Here is a 13,521-nt window from a genome sequence, read left to right as displayed (position 1 = left end):
CTCGAGTAAAACTGAACTTTTAACTTAACCTGCCTGATCTCTGAGTCATGCTTTCCAGAATCAGAATCAGAATCAGGAATGCTTCACGTGCTGCTTCCTGTCAGACAGGAAATCTGTGAGCTTTCCGGGGGTTTTGTCTCATGAAGAGCCTATTGACATCTCTTTCAAGGACAGACAGAGGTGTCGATGCTGGAGGAGGGGGGGGAGGGCACTGTGGGGGGCAGCTGTGGTGGTAAAAGGTGTGAGAGTTCAGCCCCAGGTGTGATGAGGGGGTTGGGGCTGTTAGGCTGGAGCTGGTGGGTGATGGTGTGGGGGGTGGTGTCAGGACTGTCCCATTGTCTTTCAAAGCGACAGTAGAAGTTGTTGAGGCTGTTGGTGAGGAGTCGGTCGTTAGCAGAGTTGGGGGCTCTTGGCTTGTAGTTGGTGATCTGCCTGAGCCCCCTCCACACAGAAGCAGAGTCGTTGGAGGAGAACTGGTCTTGTAGTCTCTCTGAGTACAGTCATTTAGCTTCCCTCACAGCCTTGCTAAACTTGTACTTGGCTTCCTTAAACTCCGCTCTGTTGCCACTCTTAAACGCTTCTTCCTTTTCCAACCTCAGCTGTCGCAGTCTTGCTGTGAACCAGGGTTTGTCATTCTTATAACTCACCCTGGTCCGAGTTGGTACGCAGCAGTCCTCACAGAAGCTGATATATGAAGTCACAGCCTCTGTGTACTCATCCGGACTGTTGGTAGCAGTCCTGAAAACATCCCAGTCAGTACAGTCCAAACACGCCTTCAGGTCCTCTGCAGCTTCACTGGTCCACTTCTTCGAAGTTCTCGCAACAGGTTCCAAGCCTGGTAATACTGAGCCATTGCAGTACTATGTTGTAACCTCTGTAATCTATAGTAATATTCTCTGTACTATGCTCCTCCTCTATAAAACTGATGAGCTCAGTTTCCCATGTGTCTGTATGAGGATGCATTTGAAACAAACCAGTGTTCTACAAGGCAGAAATCTTGCTGAACAAAAACAAAGAAAAAAGCAGAGACAGATAAGGAGATGTCACTATTCAGAGACAGATCTGAGTGAAATAGGTGAAAAACTTGGAGTGCATTTCCTACAGTCTGCAGAAAATACATGTACTGTTGAATAACATGGGCAAAGTATCTGTGATGTAATGGATTTCTGAAGAAAAATCCACATTTAGGCAACAAGGTGCAGATTTGGAGCTTTGAAGCCTCAGTCAGTCTATATCTATTCCTCTTAATATCCATTTAATGGAACAATACTGTTCCAAATCACCACCAAGACATCTGTTAAAAAGAAGTGAAATTAACTAAAAGACCCTAACTTCTTATAAGAAACCTTTTTATTCTCTATTTCTAGAACAATCCTAAGAGTCTTTCCCCTTTGGCTTCCCTACAGTCAGTCTTTTTCTGGAGCATCTAGCATACAGTGGCCATTAGAGGTACCATATTAAGGCACTGACGATGCCTCAGGTGAAAAAATGCTCTTCTTACAATGTAGCACAGTTACTATTCTATATATATTCTGGAAATCACTGTCATCAAAGTCTCAAATTGAATAAAAGGGTGAGGAGAGAAACAGCTTCCTTTTAAGTATTTTAAGTAAAAGAGTCCATGGAGGTTTAGAATAACATCCTCTCTGAAATGTAAACTACAGTTGAGGCTGTCACTAGTCATTGCTGTCACCAAATTCTTCTAGTACTTACTTTTGAGGAATTCTATCCACTTTATGTAGGGTAATGTGCAAATGTCTGGTCTTTTATGATACTATAAATGTAACAACTCAAGATTACACACACAATTAGTTCCCCCATGACAGCTGGTCATCAATACATATTTTGCATTTATGTGCAATACAGCTAAAACAAATAGCTGAAATTACTGATGATATGGAACCATTTCTGTTCGGATATAATGCTAAAAGAAAAAAGCAAAAGACTAGAAGCTTGAAGCTCAGCAAGAGTCTAATCACAGTTCTGCAAAGGGGGTGTTAGTGTTTTGTACTACATGATAAAGTACTATAAAAGAACTGAACAAAACGGAGAAATAATTATCTGCCCTTGGGGACATGTCATCTACAAAAATATTGCTATCTACAAATAGAGAGCGAGCAATTACTGTATTACATATTATGGGGAGAAGCAGGATATAGAACTCCTTTTTGAAATTAATGGTATTGTGAGTTTGAAAATTGATAAGAAAAGTAGTTGGTTGGTAGTAGTGGTAGTGTAAACCACATTCCCACTGCTCATGCCCGTGGTTAGCTAAACAATGCAGCGCCTTTAACTATTTCCTTTGACAGCTGGAAAAGTTAAAAACCTTATTGACTTAAGGTAGTAATACAAAATGTAACTAACACTATTTCTTCATTTTAACCTTGTTGAGTGAATGCCACTTCAGTCATAAAATGTAGATATATTAGCACATTTTGTGATGTCTAACATATGTTTAACGTGCCATACCAATTATCTCAAATGTAAAGATGCTGAATAATGGTTTTGCTGAGTAATTGGTTTCCTAACATCTAAATAGTCTCAGAAAAATGCACCAGTACCCAGTGATTTTATGACATATCTCAAAAGCCATGTTTTGAAATAGCATTATTTACCAGCAACTACCAAAAAATATTTACCAGTCTTTATTGTATTGTTCTCCTTTTGGTTATGTTTTATTTATTTGTCGGCATGTACTTTTTACATTGGAACTGCTATTGTCACAGTTTTAATTATTTTATTTGTTTTTTGCAATGTTTTGGCTGTGTAAAGACTTCCTGAGCATTATGATGCTGATCCACTGTATGGTCTTTCACACTTTCGTACCTCTTAGGCGATTCAGTTTTGTCCCTCCCATATCATTTATGAAAATTGAGCTAGGAAAATTACTATTTTTAGAAACATCACAATTCTGCTGTGCTGTGACAGTTGCAGTGTGGTTGAGAAAAGCAGCAACAAGGAATGAGCTTGTTGATACTGTTAAAAGATGACAGCTGCACTGACTTCACGTAGTTGAGGTTCAAAATACTGTCAGGACAAAAAGTCTTTGTTTTTCTTATATCCATATCGTCTCAATGCCAGTTGGCTTACTTCTGTCTTGGTAATAAACGATAATGGTAAATTCATCAGACTTGATTCACGATTGATAACAATGATGTTAGGGTGAATGTGGTTATACAGTAACAAATGGAAACCTAACACTGACATGTATCAAGGCACATCATGAATCGTTTTGTAATTGAATCATAGCAGCAAAAATCACCCGAAATAAAATTGTTAGATACCTGGACATTCCCAGCCCTAAGCAATACTGGACAAAGAGAAGTGAATTGGACAAAAACAGTAGTGGATCACACAAAAAACTGGCAATAACACACTGGGATTAAAGCACTTTTCCCTACAGCGTTAAAACAACCTCTTGTGGCAGATTCAGACCGGACCAAAGTCAAAGAATTCCACAGGGATGTTTATCAATGTACATATGTGACAAACTCAGTTGTAGAGAGCACAGGATTTTAGCAAAGTAAGAAAAGTGCTTGAGCCAAGCTATAATGTTTAATATGAACACGGCTTTGTGGTTAGGTTGACATCTCCAGTTATGCTGCCTCACTGTCAGAGAGGTGTTGATTTGACTCAATTAGCATTTTGAAGGCTGTATTTTTGTGGTGCTGCTTAATTGTACTGCATAATATTGAACAGTATTTCTGATGTTTACTCATAAATTAGCAGAGAAAATAAATGACTGAATAAGTTGCATGCGTACGGTTTTGTCAAAAGGCGTCAATTAAATTCTTGAAGGAATCTTGAAGAAAAATAAATAATTTTAAATGGCAATGGCCTGTTCCCCTCTGTGTGACATAAGATTTACGGGGATAGTCTGTCAATAAGAGCCTATACATTTTGCATACTACTCTGTCAGGTGCAAGTTCAGGTCCAATTCCCTTTTACTTCCCAGCAAAATAACATTCCAGACTGGGGCTAAATCCTGATAAATGCAGCATACTAAAAAAGTATCTTTTGTTTGTTTGACTACTAAAGCAGACAGGCACTTGCTCTTGTCAGCTGTCACCTTCATCTGATAAAAGCAATGACCTTTGCAGATCCCACTGATCCCTATCTTTCAGAGGGTGCGAAATCAGAAACACTCATTGTTGTTGAAAGGGCCGCACCTGCTGCATTTCAGGGAGCTCAAGAGCAGGGCCATCGGTGATCGTTTCAGGTCTTAACACCACCTTCATGATAACATCAGGAGACAATAGCCATGTTATACTTGAACAAAGAACAAAAAGCCAAACGTTCCTGTTACCTTGTCCTTTTTGTCATACATATCTTAGACTGTTAGGTTTACTGTAATGGAGATCACCTTTTCATATACAATATAAATTCAGCATTAAATTAAGTTATCATGCAGTATGACCAACTGAGGAGACTTACATGGCTTTGAGACAAGGGACTTGACATGCAAACAAACAGGTGAGGCTAAAGGAAGATGACATGTTTTAAGCGAACAGAGGGGAGACCTGGGGAAACAGTGAGAAACTCATCTACTTGTATTAGGTCATTGGGTTGGCACAGCACAAGAGACAATGTGTACGTCTTGGGTTTGTCTGCAGCCTCTGGACTGTGGTGTGAAAAATTAATTAAGAATAACATACAGTAAGTAGGTGAGACGCTCATGGGGGCTCAAGTAGACGGACATGATTAGCCATAGCCTGTAAGATTAATGAAGACCTTCACAGGAAGATTATATTGACTGAAGCTGATTATGCTTGAGACCATTTATTCAGCTGAATATCATTACAGATAGAACAATCCATACATCATATGCAACCTCACCTCACCTCCTATCACAGCGGACTACTCACTAAAACCCTGTCTTTTTTCCTGATCCTTGATGTACTATGGAGATTGTATGAGTTGCTTCAACCTTGCCAGAGTAATGATGAAACCACACTGGTATGATGTATGGTATTATGTTGTCATACTCTATCCAGCATGCTCTGTTACAAATATTCTTTTTTTTTATTTAATGCCCATATTGGAGGTACCACATAATTTTACAGCAGCATGACACAATATCAGATGTCATACTTGTTTTCTGTACCTAAAACACAAAGCAAATGACAACAAACTTTTCTAATTGGCTTCAGGCTATGTGGCACAAGTCTCTTTTTCACAAACTTTGGCGTCAGCACACAGGCTCATTGTATGTACTTGTGTACTCTGAAGTGCCAAATTCAAAATCCCCGGGTACTGATTATAGTGTTGATCACTGTACACACCAAAGAAGCTTGACTGCCAAGACCTGAAAGCTGTGCCCAACTTCTCATGCTTACAGAAATCAACTATAACTTTTATTTTTTCATTTCCTGAGCTGAAAGTTGTGAGTGTAAGAGAGGCTGTTACAACTCAGGTTGTCCTGCCATTTGAAGAGAGTCCATCAGTCCCTGATGGTGGAACCAAAAATAGATCCCAAAGTTTGGGCATTTGTATGTACAAAGTTAATAACATGCATAATTGCAATGACTCATTATTGTTTTAGGCACTCACTATGTTATTTGGGTTAGTGGGATGTTGGGACATTGGGAATTGCAGTTAACCTCTGTGGCTTGGGAGTGACTTTTAACAAAGCTCCGTATTTTAATGTTTATTTTCCAAGGTATACAATCACAGCAATATATTCATTGCATGGTCCAGCTCTGTGTAGTGCATGCAAATACTCACCCATTTCCCCATACGCAACCATATTTCTGCCGCATGACTCTTTTGCCCTTGATGAAAATGACTTCATGCATCACTTAAACAGCACTACACATCTATATTCCCTGCAACCCACTTTTAATATTGAGATACCTCAGAGTTAGCTGAGGAACAGTTGAATTACCATTCCACACTTAACACTCCAAGCAACATTGGATTTCAATCAGAGGGGAAGAAAAAATTGCCCCAGACATCATACCTGCCTAGCCCAGTTTTAAACATGAGAAAAATCTAATAGTGTTGCCCTCTCTGCTTCTGCATGATTTAAATATCTATGGGATGAAAGAAGACTGGGCAGTGGAGACAGGCGCAGAAGAAAATAAAATAAAACATGGGAACTATTGTTTTCAAAGTGAGCATTTTCAGATTATTCAAAAAGAACAGTAGGTCAACAATCCATTACACAAACCACCATGTCAAAAGTATCATATTAGACAAAGACCGCATCACACCCCTGGGAGTGGCTGCTCATGGCCCCTGCTGCTGATAATATTGAAAACCAGTTTGAAGTGCGGCACTCTTACTAAAATGTGACACATTTCTGACAGTTGTGAGTGCTAAAAGCATACTCAGCTCTCAGTGCTGTTTTGACTAAAGTGGAAAAGCACTACTTTTTATAGATTTTCTTTGTTACCTATGGTCCAACATTAGCGAAGTAATTGTTGGGTAAAATGAACAACTCCCCCTCAAAAATATCAGCACAGCAGACAAAATGTGAAACACTAATTTGACAGATTTGATTACAGTTCATGATAAGGCAATGCTCAGCTCTTAATGTGTGGATGGATGATGGATTCCTTCAGGAGATCTGCCAAAGGTCCACTGACAGTCATCCCTCTAAAATAACCAAACTGGGGTGAGCTCAGAAGATGTCTCCCGAGACCAAAGAACAAAGTAAATACAGTAAATATCTGACAATACAGATGTATGGTGCATCTCTTCTTTTGTGATGCCCATAAAATTTAATTTGTCAACACTGTGTTATATCTCCTGGCTCTCTTGTTCAACAAAAATACAAGACTTTATAGGGGAAGAAATGCACAACAGAATTGCATCAATAGACAAAATGCAGTATTTACAGGAAATATTGTCATCATCACTGTGGGCCACATTAGAATGCACTTCTCTGTATGGAGATATTATCAATTTTCCATTAAATAAAAATGAAAATATTGCACTGGAATTGCTTTAATCCAAATGTTAAGGACCACAAATTAATTAGCTCAATAAAAACTCACAACCCTCTTGCATACAGTGGCCAGACAATCTCAATCACGCAGCTTCACCTGTATGTGAACTCTAGGAGGAAGTGCATGTGGTTAAAGTCTTAATCCAAGTCTGAGTGCTTAAAACCTCGGCTGTAATTGTATTTTGTCTACTGTACTTGGACTGAACGTGGGTAATATTGGTCATGCTTATACTGTATGCTAATGTGAAAACAGTGCGACTGTAATTTAATGTTCCTCCAATGGAAATTCCTTTTTAGTAATCATCATTGCTGAAAGGTTAATGACTTGCAGTTTAAGAATTGACATTATCATATTTGATTGAATGTAAAAACATGAACAGCACTACCCAAAGAGTATTTCCTTTACTGTAATGCCACTCAGATACACAGTGTACTGACTTCATGAGCTTGTAGGTTTGTTGGAATATTTTAATATTTTAATTCTTGTTGTTTCAGAAAATCTAGATATTTTTACCTTTGATGGCTGAAATGGCAATTTTGAGAGAAAAGTAGACATGGTCACATACAAAATGAAAAAATCTATCCCACAGTAAAGCCCTATAAGGCCTTTAAGAAAAAGCCTACCATTTTGTTTCTGAAAGACAAATATTTTGCAAAGCAGCAAGACAGTGAGTCAGTGTAGGAACAGAGGGTTGAGATACCTATAATGAACAAGCAGAGCAAATTCTGTCAACTATGTGCATCCAAGATACCATGGAACCCAAGTCCTGAGATCAAAAATCAATAGACAAAATTGACTCAACTGAAACAAATTAACTGCCCAAGCCACTAAGTCCCTGTTTATAAACTTGATAAACTAGTTGAGGTCTTGATAAACAGAACACCTCCAGCTTTTCTAGGCCTCTTTTCTAATGTAATGATTCCTTAAAAAAAACTGATCTATTCTGTGTGTTTCTACACTGTTTTTAAAGTTACTTACAGAAGGAATGCTACAGTTAAAGTTGCCTTTGAGTATCTCTAAAAAGTGCATTTAGTTTTTGATGATAATAAAATGAATAGTAGACGGTTATTATGTATGTTAGAAATAGGGCCAGGATAGAGTTGCTTACTTGCTGTTATCTGCGAGTTTAGAACCAACACTGAACTATTTGCATATGTTACCAACTATATAAACATCAATATTACATACAGTTATGAAATACGAATCATAACATGAATACTATACAGTCCAGTCCCACATTAGACCTTGGTATACTTGGAGGTTTGTTGATTTTTCATTTTACATTGAGTTTTCCCATTTCTCTGTTCATGTTTGCAGTAACAGCAGCACCTACTGTAGCAGCCCCGGCCTTTGCCGCTATCTCACATAAAGCAGATAGACACCCACGTCAGATGAGACATTTTTGAGAGATCTCTTAAGTGCTTGTGTTGGTCTGAAAAGCTTTCAATAGTCATTGCACTTTACGGTTACACTGCAGTTGAATATTTTCTTTTTATTGTCTTTGACTGTGTTTCATTCTGAGTCATTCTTCAATCTGATAGACTTGGACTGACTGATTATTTTTGCACTTAATGTGGTCTAAAGCATTTTTATCTTTTTCAAAATCTAAAATGCTGATCAAAAAATGAAAAGTTTTTCTTTTATTTCTTTCTGCTTGGAACCCTGAGAGGGTGGCAGCACAGTATGTGACAGCCAGATAATGGAGTTGTCTTTCATTTTCCCTTGAGGAATTTAATTTTGCTCCATCATGCCTTGATCTGCTTCAAGAACCGCACAGGACCCAGAAGTTGAATTGTCACTACTGCAATTTACTTAATTATGCCAATATCCTCTGCTGTATCACTGAAGCAGCAAGACCTGTTAAATGGGTATAAATCTGAGGTTGAATGTTGACCTACTGATTGAGCCTGATGAGTAGGGGTGACAAGACATGCCATGAGTAGAAAACAAGGTGGAGCTGGAATACAACACTGTGAGCAGGTGCGATAAAGCAGTTTCTTGTTTTATCAGTGAGGTACAGTATATTGCTGGCCAGACCAGAGCTGACCAGAGCTTTGCTACTGGTTTGAGGATTATATTTAGCACTCTGCACGATGTTGTTGTGATATTGTTTCTTTGTTTGATGGTTTTAATGTGATGGTTTCTGAGACCATAGAAAGTTCCATGAAGAAGTTTTTGTTGAGAATACAATTTTTGATGAAGAAAAAGTTGGATTTAAATTGCTACACAGACAATGTTTCAAATAAGTAGTGACTTGATATTGCCTCACCATTTCTCCAGCATATCCCCACACCTTTCTTGAATCACTTTCACAAACTCCACAGGGAGTTAAGATTTACACTTTAAAGACAACTATTTAAAATGCTTATGATTAGACTACAACCACCCTCCAAGTGCTCATGCAAATAAAACCACAGGCCTGTCTTCTATTTAGCATACATTTAGAAAATAATACATATGCTGTACAGAATACTATAATCTATAAGTTTAATTGGTTTTCATGCTGACAACTGTCATACAAGTGGCTACCTCTACCTCTCACTGTAGAAGCCTTAAACTTCTCCTTACCTTGGAACAAAGAATGTGTCACCCTGAAACAGATTTGCTGTCAGGTTTATACTGTTACTTTTTGTAAAGTGCATTATTATCCTGTCTATGCGAGCACATATGATTACTATCCAATGGTGCAAGCTCCAACAGTGTACAAGAAATTAGTTATGTGAATAAAAACACCTATTTATACTGTCTTATATGTAAAACACTATATGGACCAAAGGTATAAATCATCTTAAGACATTTACCTACAAAACAGTTCTCTTACCCAAGGCCAGCATCCTCAAAGTTGACTCAAAGAAAAGCAGTGTGACAAGTGTGTGAGAGACTCCACAGAATTAGGGTTACAATGAATAACCTTAATTCTACTTCATACTGGTTTTTCCCTTTGACAGACCAAGCCTGACTCTTGCCGTGACATCGACAGGACACAGCAGGCCATGAACCTGTGGCATGCAAAATGTCACCCTTCAAAACTCGTCCATGTTAGGTAGGAAGGCAGGACCTGTTAACCTCCTTGTATTTGTAATACTTATTATAGCAGTACTCTTATCCAAAGTGTTATACCCAACATATACAAAAAATCCTCCTCTAAAGATGTCCATAATCTATTCAGAATCAAACAGTCTCGAGAGACAAGACTCAAAAGTTAAGAAATAGTTGCTTCCATCCAATAGTATGATTTAACAAGCAGACGAGTGAGGTCAACGCTGTGTGTTTGACTCCCAGAGACGAAGCTCTGAGAGAGCCACAGAGTGCATGAACCCTGCTCCGGTGGGTTGAAAGAAGCATTAAAAAGGCAGAATCCATTAGACTGGCAAACACATGCTCTAGCCTGACCAAGGGAGACAGATATGGAACTTGCAAATTGTTCACTTACATCTAAACGCACTAGTCTAAGATATGCTACCAAAAAACTCAGCTCAGTGGATAGAGCGGAGTCCTGCCATATAGAGGTTTTGATTCCTAAAGCATTAAAGAAACATACACTTACAAGGTGCATGAATGTCCACTAAATGGAGTAGTAGGAAAGTATTTGTCAGGCCAATAAACCTTGCTATTCAAATTATGTCATGTAAATGGGACTGTGAAACTACAGTAGTAATGTGGCCGTATCACTGGCTGATGCTTCTTCTGACAGTTCCTGCTGTTTACAGCCACCTACACAGCTTTACTGAAAGGTTGTGGAAAACCCAGTCAAATATCTGAAACTCAAACGCCTAACAGAATAGGAATGCTCAATGAGCCATGCCATCTTCACTTCTCAGATTTAAATGCAAAATTCATCATTTCAAAGATGTGGACTCATCCTCTCCAAGTGTGAAAAGACAAGCCCCCTCTCACATCCATAAATGATGATTCTTCCAGCTGTGTCACATTTACAACTGCCATGTCATGACAGTAGATTTCATTGCGTACCATTACTTCTAATATCAGTGCTTCAGAAGATTATTCTATACAACTATTTCTTACTAGTATCTCTGAACATTACCTTTTGAATTTCTTACCTGAAAGGCCACTGATGACAGATAGGAGGAGAAATGGTTTCCATGGTGACCCCATACTTGTTGAAGAGGGTCCCTTCTGCAAGAATGTTAGCAGGTCTGCTTCTTCATTAAAGCTGTGCCTACAAACAGAGAGAGAAAGCATCAATTAGAGGGAGGATACACCTCTGGTTATCACGCACATCCAGATGCGCACTGCAGAACTCTACAGCTGTCACTCCACATCAAGGTGCTAATCTCACGAAATGGCATATTTGCATTCTGGATCAATAAAGGATGGATCCCCCCACTACACTATTTCAAAATAATAAAATAGGTTGGAGCTTTTTCTTGTGACCTGTGCAAAAACATAGCCTCACATGGAACAGGAGTTTTTGTTACCTCTGCAGTAATTGGTGTAAAAAAGGAAGAGAAGCTTGTGAATTATTATATAAACTTCATGAGCTTGTAGGTTTGTAATTTATAGAACATACCGTAGGTGGTACTAAAGCATTAATACCATTCGAAACACAATTTCTAAATTTTTAACATAGGCCATGCTGTTGTTACTGTATGTTGTCACTTCATATCACTTCCTGGCTTCTCCACACACTCTCTAATTGCCTGCAGCTCTTAACAGTTCCCCTCATACCAAAAAATGGTTGCAGGCTGAAAAGAATCACACGTTTCACGGAATCAATCAGATTGTGACCGGCACCCACAGCACTAACTAGGCTCTGAAGTGGGTTATTGGTAAAGTATGTGTAAAACACTGCACATGTGTGTGTGGATGTGATTCTATTTGCAAACGATGCTAATGGAATACATTTTGGATGTGTAGGCCTACAGCATACAGAGAGCAAGATCTGCTGACCTTGTTATTCTCCCTCAGCGCCATTCATCTCCACAGAAAAAGCAGTGCTTCTCCATTTATCGGATATTTTCAGTCTCTTCGTCAACATGTTTGAATGTATGCTCCCTCTCTGTTTCTCTCTTGTCTCACTAACTGGCTCGCTCATTTTCATTTAAGTTGTCTGTCATTTAGATCATTAATGCAGTAGGACCGACATCTCTGAGGGTTGAGGGAAGCATGTCCAGATCCAGCAGGGGTCGTCTCACATTCATCATTTATGCCTCCTTGTCTTTGCCTCACCTCATTTGCTCCCTCTCCTCCCAATATGCACCAGCAGTAGTACTAGTGGGGTTAAACAATTTGTGACTTAGCAATTAGGCTATCTGTTATTTAGAGAAAGAAAAACAGAGAGGAAGAATGGGAGAGAAGGACGAACAAACACAACTATCCATTTCCTTCCTTGTAATATGGGCTGTTTTGCTGTCTTTTTGCAGGTTGTTCACCATATGTAATCTGCTACTCTTCTCTGTAAATTTAAGCCTTTTCTCTACAGATGGAATTCAATTAACAAACTACAAATGGGGGGTGACACTTTATATTGCTATTTCTTACTTTTCACTGTCTTTGCTCACCGATGCAAAGAATTAAATACCTGAAGGTCTGTTGTCTAGACAGCTGTGCAGGTGAAAACTGTTCTACTTTTTGGAAAAAGGTTCTCACCCGGCTTCACCTCACTATGACCTTCCTTGCATCTCACTTGCATACAGAAACATAAAAATAGAACATACCATAGCAGTATGATAGAACATGAGCAGAAGCCTATTGCATACATTAAAACACACCCTTCACCTCAGGAGAGAAAGCCTTCTCTGTCCCTTCTTCTCAGCACCTCACTTTATTCTTGGCTACATAGGTCAGCTTGTTGTCATACAAACCCCTGGGTACGTGTTGGACTGAACAACTTCCCCATCAGCCCCCAGTTGGAGCTGCAGTGGCCCCTCTGTGGCTCCAATGGCTCCTCTGTTTTATCATTTCTGGCCTGCAGTATTTTTGCAGAATAGACAACAGAGTTGGTTCCAAGACCATGTTCACACCAAACCTGTTTGGAAAATTGTCATAACACTCTGCAAATTCTGCATGTTTGGCTTGGATCATTTTGGAAATGAAGGCCAAGACCATTCAACCTCATGTACTACCAAAACACACATAGACATAATCTGAAAATCTTGAAAAGTTTGGCCATTTCAAGTGAAACTATAATCCAAATATATTGCAGGAAACAATTCTTAACGGCAAAACTTCAAGCATATGATGAAATGACTGTTGTGTACATATGACAGATATGTACTGTATATATTATTTGTGTATATGTGTATACAATAAAGCTGAACCTTGAACAGTCATAACAGAAAATCTGACATAACAAAGTGGACTGAGTTGCAGGTGCAGTTTTGACTCATACTTATATGAAATCATTTCATCATGAATTCTTGAATGAAAGGTTAATAACAGATTAAAGTGGACCTTTTGGAATACAAAAGTTTGTTTTATATAGTTACATTTATGTTTCTGCTAACTAGGGCACATCCCTCATCATCCCTCACCAGCTTCCCACCTGGAAGTATTATTGCTTGAGATTTTTTAACATTTGATGATTGAATTCTCAGAAATGTGAAAGATT

The 13,521-nt window shown here is 38.8% G+C and overlaps 1 protein-coding gene across 1 annotated transcript in view; it reads right to left on the bottom strand.

The window, feature by feature from the left end:
* Positions 1 to 11,885, bottom strand: part of cntn5 (contactin 5) — a 74,465-nt gene extending 62,580 nt beyond the window's left edge. The window contains exons 1-3 of the mRNA XM_070905958.1: positions 11,862 to 11,885; positions 11,640 to 11,656; positions 11,012 to 11,130 (exon numbers count right to left, since the gene is read on the bottom strand). Coding sequence (XP_070762059.1) covers positions 11,012 to 11,130; positions 11,640 to 11,656; positions 11,862 to 11,885 — 160 coding nt within the window. The remainder of the gene's footprint in view (positions 1 to 11,011; positions 11,131 to 11,639; positions 11,657 to 11,861) is intronic.
* Between the last annotated feature and the right edge of the window lie 1,636 nt (positions 11,886 to 13,521).

Source organism: Enoplosus armatus, chromosome 5 (assembly GCF_043641665.1).
Source record: "Enoplosus armatus isolate fEnoArm2 chromosome 5, fEnoArm2.hap1, whole genome shotgun sequence".
Classification (NCBI taxonomy): domain Eukaryota; kingdom Metazoa; phylum Chordata; class Actinopteri; order Centrarchiformes; family Enoplosidae; genus Enoplosus; species Enoplosus armatus.
Note: the sequence above shows the minus strand (reverse complement) of the source record. Positions and strands in the feature narration are given on the sequence as shown.